This window comes from Euprymna scolopes, chromosome 26 (assembly GCF_053919585.1).
Source record: "Euprymna scolopes isolate OS-2025 chromosome 26, ASM5391958v1, whole genome shotgun sequence".
NCBI classification, from domain to species: Eukaryota; Metazoa; Mollusca; class Cephalopoda; order Sepiida; family Sepiolidae; genus Euprymna; species Euprymna scolopes.
Genome location: NC_136507.1, coordinates 52,845,163 through 52,866,702, shown reverse-complemented (window position 1 = coordinate 52,866,702; position 21,540 = coordinate 52,845,163). Strand labels below are relative to the sequence as shown.

The window sequence follows — 21,540 nt, the reverse complement described above, 5'->3', positions numbered from 1 at the left end:
AAAGAGAGAAGCTTGGTTTTAGATGCATTAAAAGTAACCAGCTACTCCTTACCCCATTGTACTACGTGATCAAGATTAGAGGAGAGAGAATTGGAGAGAACTTGGTCGTTTACTGTCTTAGATGTGCTACCATAAATGGTAGTGTCGTCAGCATAAATGTCTACAAATGATGTAAGGATGTGATTTGGAAGATTATTAATGTAGATCAGGAAAAGAGTTGGGCCCAGAATGGACCCCTGAGGGACACCGGCATTAATACTGTGAGCTTCTGATTTTTGCCCCTCAACTACTACTCTTATGAACCTATCAGAAAGAAATGATTTAATAATTGAGAAGACATTTCCAGCAATACCATAGCTAGAGATCTTATGAAGTAAACCTTTATGCCATACCCTATCAAAGGCCTTAGATATGTCAAGAGCAATTGCCCTAGAAAGGTTGCCTCCGTCGAGAGATTTGCTAATCCTATAACTGTAAGTACATCTGCTGTAGATCTAGCAGAACGGAAACCATATTGAGTGTCACTAAGAAGGTTATTTTTGTTGAGATTGTTGATTACTTCTGTATTTAACACAGATTCCAGCAACTTACTCATGACGCACAGGAGACTTATTGGCCTGTACTGAGAGGGGGATGAGCGATCACTACAGGGCATACTGATGAAATTTTCCAGGGAGATGGGAAACTATTCTCCTTAAGACAACGTTTAAACAGTTTTGTAAGTATGGGCGCTAGTTCAGGTTGAAGTTTTTTGAGTACTATAATTGGAATACCGTCAGAGCCAGTTGCTTTACTGGAATCAAGGTTTTTGATTAGCTTGGCAACATCACGTACAGATATACATATATCACATAGCGTGTTTTCTGATACAGGAGGAAATATTGGGGGTTGGTGGCCTTGATCGCAAAGGGTAGAATTAGCTGCAAAGTTCTTGACAAAGAGTTTGGCTTTGTCTGATGCTGACGAGATTACCTCAGGTCCATTGATAATAGTTGGGATGGAGCACACGCTTCTGTTCAGGATTCTGTTTGCTATTTGCCAAAACTGGTGGGAACCAAGCCGCTGTTCAGCTACTTTGGACTTAACAGATTAAGCATACAACTCTCTTGCATTCTTTATTACTTTCTTACAATGGTTGCTGGCAGTCCTGAAAGCGGCTTTAGTTTTCATACATCTATTACGTTGGAAACAGTGGAAAAAGTGATTTCTGTGCGCAATGGCAGCAGCACATTCTGGAGAGAACCATGGCTGGCTGTTAGGTTTTTGCTGAAACTTTTTCGAGGGTATAACACGGTCAATACCTACAATTAACCATTCCGTCAGGTCTAATACTATAGAGGACACATCCTTTTTAAACATGGAATGCAGCGGTAGATCAGATATGAATTTACGGAAGCTATCCCAGTCAGCCATGGAGTATCGGTATACTGTATGGTGGAGGGGTACGTCTGGGGACTTATTACATTTCATTGTGATCTCTATTCAGCTAGCAACTATTACACAGTGTTATACTTCAAGTGAAATTTGTGGTTCACGTTGCTGTTAAGATGGGCAGAGGATATACAAGTCTATTACAATACCTACAGGGGCAAATTGACTAAATGAGAAAGAAAAATACTGAATAATTGTCTCCTTATTTTATTTACTAAATAAACTACAATATATTTATTTTAAACTTGGCATTGCTCGGGTGTCTTTTCACTTCGCCATTTTTTTTTTAAATGGGAATTTAATATTGAAATTTCATAAATACATTATCGTTTGACCATTAAATTATTAATTGAACCAAATTGTTATGATACTATAACTAATTGTTCCTATTTACTTGCCTCCCCACGAGGGCAGAGTTAGACACAAGGTCGGATTTTAATGTGGGGAAAATCCAGCTCCCCAAAATGGGACACTCTCGGGAATAAAAATAAAAATTACCTCACTCATGAAGGATTTCTCCCCCACTAACCGAGGACAGAAAAGGTGAAGTGTAGCATTAGAACAGATACTACACTGTGATCTTGTCCCGGAGGCCAAGCATAAACTTTCAACCTTAATTACAAGAACAATACAATTGTCACCATAGAGAAGACGATCTGATTCCATTTCCATTTGATGAAAGCCGGTTTTCTCTTTTTGTTGCAGACCATCTACTAGTTATCCAGTTGTGTACAAATCCTAAGAGTGATGAGATCCTTCTATCATGTCTGAAAGTGACACAATGTACAATGAACGAGATGCACCGCTGTACAACTCATGCTCTCAACCGATCCAAGTTATGACAACAGGACCATTGCCAGCACCCTCAAAATGCATCGCTGGATTGCCATGAATAACACAGATGTGCCCAGAGTAATGAAAACAAAGTTTCCAGCCACAGTTATGGTTTTTGGTGTGGTTTCAAGTGAGGGCCTCATCATGCCACCTCACATCTTTGAAGTTGGCTTGAAAGTCAACACTAAGTGTACCTAGATGTGCTGAAGAGTGTGGTGATCCCCCTGATGCAATCAGGTGGCCGTTGTAGACCCTGGATGTCTCGGTGCCGGCCCATAAGTCCAAAGAGACCACGGCTTAGCTTCAGATAGAGTGCTACGACTTTTTACCCTTCTCTCACTGCCCATCCTCCTCTGACTTGAACTCGTTGGACTACTTCATTTGGTCATAATTCGATAACATCACCAACATGATCTCCCACAACATCAAAGCCAGCCTGATTGCTGCCATCTGCTTGAGTGTTCATCAAGTATTTGCCGAGCTCCTGCTGGCACTTGTGGAAAAGGCATGCTCCCAGTTGGACATATACTGAGGTGGTAATTGAGGCTGAAGGCGGCTACATTGAATAGATGTCCGTTCTACTACATAATCAATAATAAATAATAATTTTTTCAATAAAGTTTTAAAATAAAGCTCTAGTGTTGTTTTCTTTAGGGCGACAATTTTATCGTTCCACCCTGTAAATGAGAATTTCTAAATTCTTTTCTAAGAATTTCAAAACCACTTTAAATGACATTCTATTCAGTAGTTTAAATGCTACCAAATTTCGGAGAGTCATAAAGAATTCATTAACTTTAAAACTCTATATATTAAACAAAAAGATCAAAATGGCTAACTTGTTTACAAAGAAATCCAAATGCATTATGGTGGGTTTAATTCTTTTTATTTTATAATAGAAATTTTTACATTTCTGTTTATTTTATATTATTGCATTTTTTTTATTTTTATAGATATTAAATTAATAGTAAATAATAAAAATATTCAATGTGCAATTATTAAAGTTACTTAAACACAAGTAGTCACATGATTTTATTTATATACAGGTGATCAAATAATTAAATTGGTGATAAATATTTTAATAAATTTTATGAATAAAGATTAATATCATTAACAAAGAAATCATTACATCTTTTAGGTGTCTGCAAATTGCACAAGTTTACGCCTGGAACCCCCCCCCAAAAAAAAAACTTATATACTTTAAATCATTATACAGCTTGTTCCAAGAAGTCTATAATTTTCAAAAAAAACAATATAAATTTCAAAAATATCTTCATGAAGGTGTTTTCTTAAAACCGAAGCAGTAAGTTAAGCTATGCAGTAGATTTCCACTAACATTACTAAAAAACCTGTAAATTACTGAATGCGATTGTTTTGTTAGTTTGTTTGAAAACAAAAAGAAAAGGAGTGATGTATCTGATTTTTTAAAACTACTGTTGCATACTGCTGTTATTTTAGAACGTACCAAATATGTGATTATATGTTTCGTTGTTCTTATTTAGATGACGACTTATATATTTGTTGTTGTTTATGTTGTAAGAGTCTTAGAGTGATAGAGACAGTCTTAGGAGTGTTCATGTTGTTGGGTGTTGTGAGATGCTAGATATTATATATATTCATTGTGAATGTTCATATTGTTGAGAGATGAAGACATTGGTGAGATATAGAGAGAGTTCTGTATATATAAGAGACAGGGTACATATAAAGAGAGGAGACCCAAGCCTGTAATTCAATGAGAGGAGATTTATGAATATCTTGATAGATAGACCGAGAGATAGTGCGTTTGGCATTTACGTTGACAGTTGTACATTTTTATAAACACAAAGTTCATATTAATACAATTTCACTTTACCTTTGTTTTGGTAGAATGACAACACAAGATGGCAGTTATAAAAACACATGATGATACGTTTATTTCTTCTTCAACCGGTCGGACATGATTTTGTATTTCAGGGATTCAAAGTAGTTACATGGTTATCTCTAAACCCTCTAGCTACCAGAGGGAGCCTTGACACTAACGGAGAATCGGTCTGATCTCCTCTGCTTCTATGATCTGGTTCCCTTCTCTGGCTTCTTCTAACTGACTGATTCTGACTTATCTAACTAACTTCACAACTCATGACGTCACTGCATGACCCACATGCCTCTCAGACACATGTTTCTTACAAAGCTGACCCTCTAACCTAATTTTCGTAACTCACTTCACAAATAACATTTTCCATTGTCCGTTTTTAAATTCCTTATTTTAATTTTCATTTTTATAACAGAAACAAAATTCATCATTACATTCCTTTTTCAATAAACAGATATCTTACTATTTTGTGTGAGCTAAACAATGGCAATTCCACATTCCTTATTTTCAATAACATTCTGTGTTTATTTTAACTTATGACTGAAATTCTCAATTCCAAGTATAGCTTCGCAAGTTTGAATCCTTGACTATCCTATTTCATATTTACATTTAACTAATTCCCTATTTTTTTACTTACATGAAAAGGGGACAGCCCTTATCATGTAACACTACCTCAAATATCATTTAGTTTTCATTTGTTTTTTATAGCATATCAACCCATTCGATTTTATTGCTAAACCAATTTTTGAAACAACATGAATTACCTTTCCAAAATTGTATGAGAAAGCACAAAAGATAGAGTGGAGCCAATGAGCAAAAAAAATAAACTCAAGGACTCACATGCAACGTCGTGCAAAGACAGTTGGTGAAGAATAAAATGGTTAAAAAGAATAAAATATCAGCAATTTGTTACCTGGTGGATGTATGTTGCCTGGTGGTGGTGGTGGGTATGCAGCTTGTGTCGGATATCCAGGAGCAGATGGAGGTGGAGCTGAGTAGCCATATTTCTCTGGAGGAGGGTATCCTTCAGGATTACCTGGGTATGGAGGAGGAGGAGCGCTACTCATCTTATTGTTATCAAATGATTATACGTTTAAAAGATATTCGATACCTGCAGATAGAAGAAAGGTAAATGTCAGTGTTTAAAAAAACAAAAAAACACATAAAATCTGGCTAAGAAAAAGTATGTCACCACAGAATTTTGGATTATTCAGACTACTTTTCTCATCTTAGTTATTATATTCACAACATTTTAGTCCATATAACCTCTGGCCTTATTCAGATGATCTTTTCAAAATTAGAAAACTTAGTCAAACTTGAGAATCAGTCCACATGATCTAATAGTTAAGAGTGTTGATTAACAATGTCTTTTGGAGATTTCAGGTTCAATCTTTACTACAGGCAATAATAACAAAGAATAACAAATTTTTGCAGTTATCTGATAATAGTTGACAAGAAAAGAATCTACCCTCTTGGGTGAAATAAAGAGTTCAATTTGGAATTCCATCTAGTGTTTGATTAGAAGGTTATCAAGTTTACATCAGCTGAAACATTAATATAAATATAATAACTAAGGTGAAAGTAATAGTCTGAATAATATAAAATATCAAAATTCATCTCAGAAATTTTGAAACATAACCACAGAAATAATTTATCCATTATAGAAATCAATATGGGAGCAATTAAAAGGAGAGCTGTGGAATCTCTAACCCAAACTCCCAACCCCAATTCCTAACATTTTAGAAGGTTCAACCTAAGAAATTTTCCATAAGTTATATTTTTTTTTTACCCAGAATTTTGGTTACAAAGAAAACAGATGTGTTTTCAAGGCTCTGTGAATCCAATGCATTTTTTTAATAAATGAAATCTAAAAAAAACAAAAATCAAAATATTTTATTAGTGTTTTTCTTATCAAATGAGACAAGATTTATTTATTTTTGTTAGGCAATTGCATGAAATTTATGTAACAGGTAAACGTAAATATTGTAGAATCAAATTAACATTTGCCGGCATAAAGTACTCTTATAGTTGATATGTAAATATTAATTCAAGCAAAGATTTTCCCAATATCCATTCATGGGCTAGCAGCCAATCAGAACTCCAAGAATGAACTTACACATCTAAGCATAATGGAACATTCCAGCCTTCTTATAAACCGGTTTTCTGGTGTTATTTTCAGTTTATTTGTTTGTAGCTCAACTGATCAGACATGTAAACACTCAAAGCCAGCCTGATTGTTGCCATCTGCTGAGTATTCATAGAGTATCATGAATATTGTTTTTTACTTTTTACTCCAAGTCAACTTTCAGACTCCATAGAGGATCAAGGGAAGAGATGGGTCAAATTATGAAGAAGTTAATGTCATTAAAATTGACTTTCATTCAACGTTATTTAGTTCACATAAGATACTAGTTGAGAAATGCGACATTGCCCAGGATTGAATGATGATCAACGAATGTTTCACCCTCCCATATTTTTATTGTAATCAATCACGTTGACACACCGGTTCTCGCCAGATCACCAAAGTTAAGCAACATTGAGCCTAGCTAGTACTAGATAGGTGACCATTTGGGAAAGTCAGGCACTGTATGTAGCTCGAGGTAAAATACCAGGTTGGGAAACTGATGCTCTCTATCTTTCAAGGGTAAATACGCTTCTCATAAGTCATAGTGATGACGTCACGATAAAAAATACCCTTGATAGCTCTAGCGAAGCATCAAGTATTCAGCTACGGAAAAGATTTTAATTACACTACAAACTTGTGTAGCAAGTTCAATCTCAGCTGCGACCACATGTTACGTTTATGTTGGGAACTCATCATGGTACACCGAGGGAACTTCAAATACTTTCCCACAGTGACTTAAGTCCACAATGTTAAATATGTTGGTATTATGATAATCCAACACACATTCGACACAACTCACGTCTGCCAAAGAGACATTATCGGACTGATAGAACACAATCCAGAGCAACACCGTTGAATCGATAGAACACGATCCCGAGCACAAATGCAGCAACACGTGACCAGAGCAATCCTCTTCAACTGACGCCTGTTTTCTATAGCCGTCGGGGGATACCCAAACGTTGCTGTTGGCAGAATGGATGTAGCTCATTCGCAGACTCCCAATCTGCATCTGAAAGGTCTCGGGTTTGCTCCTTGCCGCTGGTTTGTATTAATTTTTTTAATTACATTTTAGACAAAATTTTAGTCTACACTGCACTATAAAGAACCTACAGTTAATTTTATAAAACTATTTTTTATATAACATCTTGAATTAAAGCAGCCTCCTCTACATCTCAGTATAGTAGCAAATGAAAAGAGGAAAAAGTTTTTGCATTAAGATAAAATAATTTCGATTTTTATAGTTTTTTTTTTTTAAATATTTAAAAAATAATTAAAAGAAAAAACAGGATGATAAAAAGAACCTTGATATAAAGATAGGAAGACCAAAACAGCAAGCTTATCAAATAATAAAAATAATTACTATACTGCTTCAGTTATAAGTCAATGTAAAACAGGCTGATAAAAATTGACTTTTGGATTCGCACACTTGATTTACTGCGATTATGAAGTCTAGATATAAACAATTATTAAAATACATAACCTGGCACAATGTTATCTGATTATCCTATTGATTAATCCCAATATATTGTTTTATTGTCTACCTAGTAAATTAGATCTAGTAGACTATCAACAAATATCTATCGACTAATTTGTTTTGTTGACATGTTTTTGTAAACAAATAGTGTGTAATTCGTTAATGTTATTTAAACCCTGGCAGATACTACAGCTTCATATCGAATTAACATAATTATTTTGTACAATAAATTAGCATAATGAAGTATAATTAAAGTCGGGTGGTAACAGTGTCAAACGAGACTTTATGGACAAGATTGCAGCAAGAAACATTGAGAAAGAAAGTCAGGAAGACAAGACTGAAATGGTTGTTCGCTTATTTCTTGAAAATGACCATCTGGAGGTTTGGAAATGACTGAAGACTGCCTAAAAAGGCAGTGCATGACATGGCGGAAAACAGTTGAGAATCACATTGTATAAAGCAAAGAGCCTGACAATGAACAGAGCAGACTGGAGAAGAATATGTGCCTGAATTGGTGAAAGATGAAGCGTAAATGATTTGTAATGTATATTAATGGAAAACATAAGAAAATGGAGGCACAGTAAATACACTTAGTAATTTTTTGTATATTCATTATAAATAATCATTCAGCTTCATTTTACAAATAACATTATTGGCATATTTTTGTTTTTTACGCCTTTCACACCAAACAAGGCATATTACCACTTAGAACATAAAGGGCTAACCGAGGACTGTGAGGAGTTGAGCAACGAAATGTCTGTTCACATTACATTTAAACTTCTGTAGATTAATACAATCAGGGATGCAGGAAACAGGGAGGGAATTCAAAAGTCTAGCAATCTGAGGGAGGAAACTATAAGAGTAGAAGGCTTGGGGGTGGGGGATTTCAACTGTGATGGGGTGGGATTTTGCTGCTTGTCAGGTTAGTCGGTTGCATGTACATCGAGGAGCACAAGTGCTATGAGTTCATCAGAGCAAATTCATTAAAGTACTTGTTAAACAGGCACAGAGATACGACATTGCAATGATGGGACAGAGGTTGGTGCTTGGTCAACTGTGCGGGATCTATTAGATTTGAGATTCTTCCTCTTTTTGTATAAAACCCCAATATTGCAAAAATGAGTAAGATCTCTTATAGAAAAGATGTGATGATTTGATGAGAGAATTCTTCTCTACAATTGAAACAAATTTTATTTATACAATTTCATGAACACAATAAACCTGGCCATCCAGAAAGAGTTATGAAAACAGGAATACAATATTATGTTGAGTCAGTAGGAATGCCATATGTACGATACAAGATCAAGTTTGGGTCAATCGTCTCATCTCTTGCCCAAGTCATGGGGAGAAGTGAAAAAAGAAATATGACATTTAGTCATGAAATTCAGAAATTGGAGGAAAGGTTTGGGCAGAAATTGTCTTACACGCAGTAGGTGTTCTAACCAAATAATGTAAAAATCACTCATACAAGATCAAACAACGGAACAAGTTAAATTAATTACTACTTATATCTTATTTGGGCATCACTTAAAGCTCAAGTTCATATGTAAATGCATTCAAGCAAACTCACTCTCACTTTGGGCCATGTGACGTCACATCCACTCCCAGCACACAGGAGATTGAGTTGACATCCAAGTACACAAAGCTAATCCAATTGAATTTTATTTCCTGTTATTCTAAACTAACAAAGTTATACTCTCTAATATTGAACATATAAAGTTTGGAAAACTGATGCTCTCTATCTTTCAAGGGTAGATACGCTTCTCATAAGTCATAGTGATGACGTCACGATAAAAAATACCCTTGATAGCTCTAGCAAAGCATCAAGTATTCAGCTACGGAAAAGATTTTAATTACACTACAAACTTGTGTAGCAAGTTCAATCTCAGCTGTGACCACATGTTACATTTATGTTGGGAACTCATCATGGTACACCGAGGGAACTTCAAATACTTTCCCACAGTGACTTAAGTCCACAATGTTAAATATGTTGGTATTATGATAATCCAACACACATTCGACACAACTCACGTCTGCCAAAGAGACATTATCGGACTGATAGAACACAATCCCGAGCAACGCCGTTGAATCGATAGAACACGATGCCGAGCAACACCGTTGAATCGATAGAACACGATCCCGAGCACAAATGCAGCAACATGTGACCAGAGCAATCCTCTTCAACTGACGCCTGTTTTCTATAGCCGTCGGGGGATACCCAAACGTTGCTGTGGACAGGATTGATGTAGCTCATTGGCAGACTCCCAATCTGCATCTGAAAGGTCTCGGGTTTGCTCCTTGCCGCTGGTTTGTATTAATTTTTTTAATTACATTTTAGACAAAATTTTAGTCTACACTGCACTGTAAAGAACCTACAGTTAATTTTATAAAACTATTTTTTATATAACATCTTGAATTAAAGCAGCCTCCTCTACATCTCAGTATAGTAGAAAATGGAGAGAGGAAAAAGTTTTTGCATTAAGATAAAATAATTTCGATTTTTATATCTTTTTTTTTTAAATATTTAAAAAATAATTAAAAGAAAAAACAGGATGATAAAAAGAACCTTGATATAAAGATAGGAAGACCAAAACAGCAAGCTTATCAAATAATAAAAATAATTACTATACTGCTTCAGTTATAAGTCAATGTAAAACAGGCTGATAAAAATTGACTTTTGGATTCGCACACTTGATTTACTGCGATTATGAAGTCTAGATATAAACAATTATTAAAATACATAACCTGGCACAATGTTATCTGATTATCCTATTGATTAATCCCAATATATTGTTTTATTGTCTACCTAGTAAATTAGATCTAGTAGACTATCAACAAATATCTATCGACTAATTTGTTTTGTTGACATGTTTTTGTAAACAAATAGTGTGTAATTCGTTAATGTTATTTAAACCCTGGCAGATACTATAGCTGCATATCGAATTAACATAATTATTTTGTACTATAAAGCAATGTTAAAGAAAATTATTACTTCATCTTTCAGTTTTCATGTTGAGGAAATTGTACAGTAAATTGTGACGATGTGCGAACCGAAAATAAAGCATTCTTCATCAGTCATACTCTTGTTCCCCATTTTTTGGACACGTGCTACGATTACATAATTTTATTTTTCTGGTTTAGATAATGCACCTAGAAATTATGACAACTGAGAGATGACTTCACATTCCCCAAAGCGCCCAAATTCGAGTCTCACCACCGTATGTGTGCAAACATGTGCTCCTCCGCAAGATAACAATCATAAACCCTAATGTTGTGTGCCATGCTTCTCTTTCATCTTCGCATTCTTATTCTAGCCATGTCGCCATCTCTTACATTGGAGACTGCTGAGAAAGTGAACATGGATTCACAAGTATAAAAAAATAAAACAAATTCAAAACAACCTACAACACATTCCATAGATATCAGTTGGGCTCAGAATGCATGTGTGGCACCATCACAGGAAAAGACCCTTTAAGTGCTACCATCCACATCCACATAGTCTGTCAAGGAGAACTGACGTCAATTAATGATAGCTCATTTTTTATCTGCCTTCAACTGAGACAAACTGGAAACTATTCTCAACTGTCATAAATTTAAAACAGTGCATAAACTGTCTCTAACTGCTGTAAACTGTTGAAAAACTCTTCCCCACTCCTAAAATTGTCCATAAACTAACTCTAAATATATTGACTTCTATGTCCGATCTTTTGTCCTGGTTACTGCCATGCCCTGATTAACAATCCTATTTCAGATGTCATTGTGTGCCTTAGTGACCCCCGTCTCTGCCTTCTTACTAATCTCACTTCCTATAACTTTGTTCTGCTTATTAACTTATTTCCTGTTTTAAATATGCAGTTCAAGGTCATAAACAGCAACTGATAGGATTTAGAAATGGAGTAAACTAAAGAGCAATAAAAGATATAAAGAAAAATGTAGAAAGTGCTAAGAAAAATTGATTTTAGAATGCGCGCAAGGAATGAATAATCCTCCCAAATGTATCTGAAGCTTTTTAGTGTATAAAGAAGTATAATGAAAGTCGGGTGGTAACAGTGTCAAACGAGACTTTATGGACAAGATTGCAGCAAGAAACATTGAGAAAGAAAGTCAGGAAGACAAGACTGAAATGGTTGTTCGCTTATTTCTTGAAAATGACCATCTGGAGGTTTGGAAATGACTGAAGACTGCCTAAAAAGGCAGTGCATGACATGGCGGAAAACAGTTGAGAATCACATTGTATAAAGCAAAGAGCCTGACAATGAACAGAGCAGACTGGAGAAGAATATGTGCCTGAATTGGTGAAAGATGAAACGTAAATGATTTGTAATGTATATTAATGGAAAACATAAGAAAATGGAGGCACGGTAAATACACTTAGTAATTTTTTGTATATTCATTATAAATAATCATTTAGCTTCATTTTACAAATAACATTATTAGCATATTTTTGTTTTTTACGCCTTTCACACCAAACAAGGCATATTACCACTTAGAACATAAAGGGCTAACCGAGGACTGTGAGGAGTTGAGCAACGAAATGTCTGTTCACATTACATTTAAACTTCTGTAGATTAATACAATCAGGGATGCAGGAAACAGGGAGGGAATTCAAAAAGTCTAGCAATCTGAGGGAGGAAACTATAAGAGTAGAAGGCTTGGGGGTGGGGGATTTCAACTGTGATGGGGTGGGATTTTGCTGCTTGTCAGGTTAGTCGGTTGCATGTACATCGAGGAGCACAAGTGCTATGAGTTCATCAGAGCAAATTCATTAAAGTACTTGTTAAACAGGCACAGAGATACGACATTGCAATGATGGGACAGAGGTTGGTGCTTGGTCAACTGTGCGGGATCTATTAGATTTGAGATTCTTCCTCTTTTTGTACAAAACCCCAATATTGCAAAAATGAGTTAGATCTCTTATAGAAAAGATGTGATGATTTGATGAGAGAATTCTTCTCTACAATTGAAACAAATTTTATTTATACAATTTCATGAACACAATAAACCTGGCCATCCAGAAAGAGTTATGAAAACAGGAATACAATATTATGTTGAGTCAGTAAAATTGCCATATGTATGATACAAGTGAGATCAAGTTTGGGTCAATCGTCTCTTGCCCAAGTCATGGGGAGAAGTGAAAAAAGAAATATGACATTTAGTCATGAAATTATTTAAACTGACTGTTCAGAAATTGGAGGAAAGGTTTGGGCAGAAATTGTCTTACACGCAATAGGTGTTCTAACCAAATAATGTAAAAATCACTCATACAAGATCAAACAACGGAACAAGTTAAATTAATTACTACTTATATCTTATTTGGGCATCACTTAAAGCTCAAGTTCATATGTAGATGCATTCAAGCAAACTCACTCTCACTTTGGGCCATGTGACGTCACATCCACTCCCAACACACAGGAGATTGAGTTGACATCCAAGTACACAAAGCTAATCCAACTGAATTTTATTTCCTGTTATTCTAAACTAACAAAGTTATACTCTCTAATATTGAACATATAAAGTGTAGCCCGATTTTGCATAAACCATTTAGTTTGGAATGAAACAACTTGGCCATGTTGCAAAGAACTTTAGATAGAATTTTAAGATTTATAACTTTTGATTCAATTTTTGGTTGGTTGGTTGTTTTTGTTTTACGGCACATCAACTCTTTTCGGGTTATTTAATGCCGAATCCAAAGATTTTGAGAAAAATGTTTTTTAATAGAATATATTTGTTGTTTTCACGTTGGTTTCTATTCAACCCATAGTTGGGACCCTAACAGGTACTACTACTCCGGGTCAGAGTGGACCTGGGAGCAATGGTAATTAAAGGGTGGCTCCACACTCCCCAAAGCCCACAAGCTGGGGCTTCACCACTGGATATAGTTTAAGGTCATATCCAGGACCCCCATTGAGGAACTTTTACCCTCTGCAGGGGGGGGGGGGCAGTCGGCATATTCTAATGCCCCACCGACAGGACCTCAATTTTTGGATATTAAGAGGACAAGAGACAGCTTGTTACACACGTTACAATAATTTTTTTAGTTAAATTGATCAAATGAGAAGAAAACAAACAAAAATACATTCTCCTACATAATCATTTTATAACGTCTTCTCTCTTTCCTTTCTATCATTCTTTTCTCTTTTTTCTTTTTTTAAATTTTCTCTTCTTCATTTTATTCCTGTAAATTTCTTCAATTTCAATGCCGCATCTCTGCTTCTGACACACATCCATGATAGGTTGATTTCTTAAAGTATCACACTGTCAATATCTGCAATAGAGAGATGAAACTTTCAGGTCATGAATGCATAAGTTCAGTCATCATAACAATGCAAGTTGCAATCCCCTCTAATCCATTCGGGTAGAATAAAAATAGGAAGCATAACTTTTGGAAGGACCCTTGTAATATTCTAATACCTACAATAAGGTTTGACTGTCCTATCAAATGAAACAGACTGGGTTGAAGGGTGTGGATTATCTTTGATGTCCTTAAATCCAGTACACTTCAAAATCTCTAACATGGCCACATCGTTAAAAAGCCAAGTCAACTATTGGTCAACAACCAATGAGTACTACTACCTTGTAGATAAGCATCATGACTGCCATGCAAATTCTATATAGATTATAGCACCAGATGTATCTCCATGAAGGTCTGAACGATTTCTATTGCTTTTGTCCTATCTTATCGCTTCTCCTTTCTTTCACTCCTGTCATCTCCTCTCCTCCTATTGTATCTTCATTTTTTTTTCATTCAACCCTATTACCTCTCCTATATCCTTTCCTTCTTACTATCTTTTCTTTCTTCTAAATCTGAACCTCCTCCTCCTCCTCCTCCTCCTCCTCTCGTTGATTTCCTTATAGTTTATCTAATCTCTTTCCTTATGGGTTTCCTTTCCTTAACCTCACAGTTCAAACCAACGTCGCAAATTGTGTTATTTTATTTAGACATAGTAAGCAAATGATTAGTCACATATTTGTGCTGCCAGTGATATTAAATTTATTACATAAAGGAATCATATTTCTGTCTGTATGTGTATCCGGTTCAAAGTCAGAAAATATACAAGATAAACTTACAAATCTTACGTCACCTGAATTCGATTAAAAATAAATAAATAAAATACTATAATATTTAATCCCTTGAGGTCACCAAAAACCAAATTAGTGTATGAAGTGGCAGAAATTTTTTTTTCTATTTTTACTAATAGCTCTTCCAAAAACAATGTTGAAATTAGATCAAACAGTATTAGTGAAATGTTTTTCTTTCGATTATATTGAACCAGTTTAGAGAGAGAAAGCGCACTTAGAAGGAGAGAGTATAGAAAGATATAGGCGAAACGAGTGTTGAAGACAGAAAGAGAGAGATGAGAAGTCAACAGATGAAGTACAGAGAGAGAGAGAGAGAGAGAGAGAGAGAGAGAGAGAGAGAGAGAGAGAGAGAGAGAGAGAGAAGTTCTAAAAAAGAAATGCAAGATATTTTTTATGGTCTACAAGAACCCATGGCATAACATAAATAACTAGGTAAGATTCAGTTGTATGTGACACTCTTCTGGAAGTTGAAGGTTCAATTCTCAGTGTGGGCAATACTCAGAATACAATTGTGAATTACTTAAGACTTCTACCTGATCATGGCTGAAGAAACGAGAGCATACTATCCATGTGGATTAAACAAAAAGTTCTATATATTTTAATTGGAATTCATTATTGAGATGAGTATTATTTATATTAATTTATTTATTGCGGACAATTATTCTCATCTTTATTAATTGTTGTTTCACAACGTTTCGGCCAACTATTCCTCTGGCCTTCGTCAGGTGGTAACTGCGACGGATAGGAACTTCGAATCTCCTAACTGCATTCTCAGCAATCACTGCCATCCATAGTTGTTGTCGTCTCACCACGTTTTGGTCAAGTAAGCATCTGGCCGGCTTTGGGTAGGATTGAAACCACTATCTCCAGACAATGTTCATCTGGAACCGTAGAGATTCAACATCTCTATCAACTGCGTCATGGGTCTCGATGACAATGATTGCTGAGAATGCAGTTAGGAGATTTGAAGTTCCTATCTGTTGCAGTTACCACCTGACGAAGGCCAGAGGAATAGTTGGCTGAAACGTTGTGAAACAACAACTAATAAAGATGAGAGTAATAGTCCGCAATAAATAAATACAAAAAGTTCGGTTTGAAATTCCATGCAGATTCCCAAGTTCGACAGAAAGATTGTAGAGTTCAACAAGAGACACCTGAAGAAGGTCGAATCATTCGAAACGTTATGAAATACATTTTTTTTTTTACTTTTCTACTTTGTTATGCATGCTCTGGGCAATGCTAAAATTTAATATTTTGAAAATCTTTTAATAGAGGTAGAATAATATGACAAGTCACCTTCAAATAAAACGGCGTTTTGTGATTCATAGGAGAAAAAAATGTGGCCTTGGACAGCCGAATGGATAATACTGAGTAGCATGGGTAAGCCTTTGTAGGGGAAAAAGTGGTAACACTTATGTTCATATTCTCGCTAAATAATTGGGATTTTTTTCAGTGGAAAGAAAAGAACTAGAACAGCAGTCCAAAATTCAGGCTTTGGAAATGTTAAAAAAGTTCAACTCTAAGGAATATTCTTCCATTAATATATATATGAATAATCTGGTAAAACTCTTTTGGTATGTTATTTCGGATGTGCGCACTGTAAGGCAGATTAAACCATATACAATTTCTACATCTGTTTTTCTTATTATACTTATTTCTGTGATGTTTGTTTGGAGTTCTTTGTTTGGATTAGAGCTATTAGTGCCTATTTTATTATTTTCAGAATTTTTTTACATCTAGAATTGCCCATACCAATATTATGTTATAACATCGGATGGTGTTCTTTTAGTGTCCCTACCACCCTTTGGGTCATTAGGTTCATGTTCATGATGTTTAATTTCACTATTAAATCTTGATCTAGCTAATGCTTCGTTATATTTTTTTTCTTACTATTAAATATTTGTTCATTATAAGATAACCTAAATATTGTTGCTAAAAGAATAACTGAGTTTGGGTGATTAGATTTAAAGTCAATCTATCAATCTATATATATATAAAATTGAACATATCTGTGTGTTTGTGTGTGTACATTTCCCTACGCAATAACTCTGTCAATTTTTAGTCTACAAGCTCGAAATTTGATATACAGGGTACTGAGATCTGGGAAAATCTTTGTGATTGGTTTTCGGCCAGGAATTTGGCTGTTAAGGGGTCAAAGTTCAACGATTCAACCTTTGAGAACTCAACCAAACTCTTCCGACAATTTTGGGTATAAACAATTGAAATTTTAGATATAGGTTCCTTAGACATGGATCTAACTTAACTTGATTTGAGCCCAAAACAATAAATGTTCAGGGGTCATAATAGGGGTCAAACTTAAAAAGAAATTGACCTTTGCAGTCTCTACCAAATTACTCAGACAATTTCTGGTCTAAACATTTGAAATTTTACATAAAGGGTATTAAGAGATGGGGCAAGCTTTTTAATCGGTTTGGGTCGAAAACTTTTAGTTACCAATATATAAATGTATGTATGTATGTATGTATGTTTGCATGTCTGCCTAAAACTTTCGACAGAGGCGACGGATTTTACCAAGATCAGTATCATTTTGAAGTTCGACCTTTCAGACGACAAATATCGAAAAATTGGCTAAAAACATTAATATCTTCACCCTCAACTGGGAACTTTTCTTCAGGGCGGGGGTCGCTTTTTTCACAGATATTTTTGAAAGTCATCCTCTTCTTTTGATTGTCTAGCCTTAATTTAAACATAAGCCACTTCCAGTTTGGCGGTGGTCGTAACAGCAAAGACATTACATAAACATAAACCCAAAACAGCATAAACAAATAAACACAAATCGCTGGACTGGTTCCATTCAAACAAACGGACGTCCTTAGGAAAGCGAATACCTTAAATTTATTGAATAAAAATCTTCAAGATATGGGAAGCAAACGCAAAACATGATTACAAATAATATGTATAATCATCAACCCGTTTCATATATATGATATATATTATACTAAATAATCAATGCGACAATAAAACATTGTTTTACTGTGTACGTTTTCAGCGTACCCATTTTTTTTTCACGTTTAAATTATCCAAATAAACAATTGTTAATACTTTCTGCTTTCTTTTTTACATCGTTCATTTCCGTATTACGTTTAAGTTATTTTAACATAATTTTCTTACAAATAAATCTAGTTTAATCCGTTGACAACCATAAAAGCATTTTACAATGGTGATTTACCTACCGCCTTCCTCTTTTTTCAATTTATTTTCCATTTGTTAATACACCTTTCTTAAAAACATTCATACATTTTCTTCTGCATTACCAACATAAATAAAATACCCCAAAAATGTTTTTTAATGCGACAATAAAACATATTGTTTTACTGTGTACGTTTTCAGTATCCCAATTGGTTTTTTTTCGCGTTTAAATTAAAAGATATATCAAAATTTGAATTTAACTTTAAGTATTATGGTATCTGTTCAATGCACATCATCATCATCATTATGATGGGCTCCTTGCCCGGACCAATGTGACTCTTCCTCTCCAGAGTTTCCTGTCTTCCATCAGCTGCCTCATATCTTCAGGTTCACAGTTAGCGTCGTGTGCTATTTGCTGAATGTATGTGGATCTAGGTCGTCCTTTGCTTGCGTGTCAGTGTCATGGAGTCCATAACAATACACCACTCACCAACTCATGCTTGCTCCTCAAACAATGACCAGCAAATCGTAGGCGTCTTTCTCTGGTGGTATTAGATATGGCAAGTAGGTTGCCATAAAGTTGCTGCTTCGTGGGATGATTTTGCCAAGATATATTTAATATTGTTCGTAGCATATGGGTGTATGTGCCGTCTAGTTTTCTTTCCAATCTTTTGGTGAGTGTCCAGGTTGTAGCACCGTAAACAAGGACAGACTCTACTACTGCCCTGAAGAACTGCTTTTTCAGTTTGTTAGTTAGTCCCGAAGTCCATACTGAACATGGCCCATCCAATGCGGCCCATACTTCTGAGAAGAAAAACAAACTAAAAACAGAAAAATATAAAAAAAGGAAAAAACTACAAAAAAGAAAAAAATATTTTTTATTTATTTATATATTTGCGGACTGTTATCCTCATCTTCGTAAGCTAGAAAAGTCTGCAAATGACATTGGTCTCCATATCAATGCGGATAAGACCAAGTTTATGACTTTCAATGTGAAAGGAGAGATCAGGGTTCTGGTTGGATCAACACTGAAAAAAGTCGCTGAGTTTACGTATCTGGGCAGCAACATAGCTTCCACAGAGAGAGATATCGAAATACGCATCTCAAAGTTCAGTGCACATTTACCTATAAGTATGGCAAACCACTTATAATTCAATGGCTGTAAATTTGTTTGTTTTTTTTTGTTTTTTTTTCAAAAATAAAAAATTATAAACAGAACGACTCGGAGATCTATCTATATTCTTTTTTCATTTTTATATACTTTCATAGAAATGTTTCTGTTATGTCAAAAAACACTATTTTCTTTATGTCACAAGTGTCATGCTCATACATTAATTCTATAGCTAATATAACATACTGACCCAATGAGTCACAGATAGTCTAGTATAATATAACACTTGTAAATTAAGTTGAGTAATATCTAAAAAGTTCACAACTTTATGGTTAATATCAATGGTTACTTTTAGGTCAATATCTTTGATTGTTTAGTATTTTCATAATATCTATCACTAGAGTTAATAAAGAATAGCCTAGTGTCTCTATACAGACCCCCTTTTATACCTGGTAACTTTTTATTGATTTCCGTAAAAATGTAAAGACCTACAAGATATGTTACCAAAGCAGTCTGGGTCCCATTGTAATGTCAAAATTATTTTCCCCATTTTTTTCTAGTCCAAGATTTATTGTTGTATTTAATTAGTGTTCTCCTAGCTAATTTTATTATGTCAATTTGTAATTTGGTTATATTTTTATTAGGTTTCACCAGTTCTAAAGTATTGTCCAATAATTTTGGGGAAATTGATTGGTAATAAGAATCTATGTCAAACATTACAAACTTACTGTTCTTCCTTTGGAGTAATGTTACAAGCCAACTAAGAACTTCCTCAGAAGATGACCATAATCTAAGTGTTACCTTGGATTTAATTTTTGGCAGAATCTTATCTAAAAATTATTTTATTAATAATTCCAATGTCAATGTTAATCTATACGAGTAATCTCCCCTGAAGACTCTCCCAGCTGGTGGAGCAGCAGCTTCCAGCCGGAAGTTGTACCACCGCCATTACTGTAAATAGAGGTAGTTAGAAAGAGCACAAATAAAAGATATTCTCTTTGTATCCATTGTCAAAGTTTGTCATTTCACGTGTTTATATTCTTCTTTAACAGTCTGTGATTTTCCAATTAACCGTCAATGTGTAACGAAATAATAATGATAATAATATATTCGTCTCGTTACAAAAAATAAACAAAGAACTGCCAAATTCATTTAAAGTATTTAGGAGAATTTAGAAAAATCTTTTTCCATACCAATTTATCTGGTTTTTTTTTTTTTGGTTTTTTTTTTTCTTTCGGTCTTAAAATGATATTTTATATGAATACTAGTGGGGGGGTGTACCCGGCGTTGCCCAGGTGTTTGGAGGTGTGTGTGGTTTTGGGTAAATCAAAACTCGGGGGGGGGGGGGGGTAAAATAAAAAAAAAGTTTTGGTAGGTAAGTATGAGGATCGAACTCGAACCCTTGAGGCAAAGTTGGAAATTCAAGTGTGAAAAAAAAAAAAGTGCAACGTTAACCATTGGGCCATCGCAAAATACTAACGGAAACACGTTTGAATTTATTTATTTAAGTATTAAAAACAGAATTGACACGTGGATGCAATAAAAGTTAACTGTGCTGCTTCTATTTGACCTCATTAATGAGGTCAAATAGAAATAACGGAGTTAACTTTTGCTGCGGGACAGCTTTTGGGTTTGTTTACCCAACTTTGGCTGGTTGTTTCCCCAAGATGTTGAGGAGGGGGAAACCAGCTCCCCATTGTCCAGATTGAATAGCAATTGTCTGATATAAGGAGTTTGGCTCCAAATTGATCAAAGCTGATTGCTTCTGGTGCAATTGCCGGAAACTGCCACCTTAGCTTTGAATTATGGTTTTATACAAAAAAGCTGAACGAACACAAGACATAAAAGACTGAAATAGCAATAATTTTGAAAAAAATCGACGTAAATAAATCTAGACGCAACACGCATTCATAAATCGTACATATTATGATCTAGGGGCTATATAAACAGTTCTAAGCGATAGTAAACCCCCCCGACCGTCGGTGAAAAAAGCCTTTTCAAGACATACAAAAAATGCGCACACGCATTTGCCTTTTATATGAATCTTTTATATACAGATATATAGATGAATCTTTTATATATACAGATATATAGATGAATCTAAGATCAAACACAAACAGAGAAAAATTTTCTTTCAGTCAATTTTATTGAAAGAGTATAATATATATATATATATATATATATATATATATATATATATATATATATACAGGCTCATTACTGCAGGGTCCCGATTTCGAATCTCGCTAGATTCACCCACTGATGAGTCGTAGATGACAAAACACGTGTCAGTGGATAATTATATTTTAAAAACTATGTATGCCGTGGGGATACCAAGTTGGTTGGAGGGAAAATTGTTCCCAACTCGCATTTGGGTAAAAATGCACTTTCGTAAATGGTTGGGTTCATTCAGGACGCGTCGCAGAGGCAGGGGCAGATAACATCTAAATAAATCGCGATACATCCAGACAGTTGAGCGGGATGGA

The 21,540-nt window shown here is 35.0% G+C and overlaps 1 protein-coding gene across 22 annotated transcripts in view; it reads right to left on the bottom strand.

The window, feature by feature from the left end:
- LOC145248052 (lipopolysaccharide-induced tumor necrosis factor-alpha factor homolog) overlaps positions 1 to 21,540 on the bottom strand; it is a 202,466-nt gene that overhangs the window by 120,465 nt on the left and 60,461 nt on the right. For all 22 annotated transcript variants that reach the window (XR_013863318.1, XM_080109795.1, XM_080109800.1 and 19 more), the window contains exon 2: positions 5,028 to 5,225. Coding sequence is in view for 21 of the 22 variants with exons in the window: in XM_080109795.1 (XP_079965921.1) it covers positions 5,028 to 5,181 (154 nt within the window). In the remaining variant the exon portion in view is untranslated. The remainder of the gene's footprint in view (positions 1 to 5,027; positions 5,226 to 21,540) is intronic.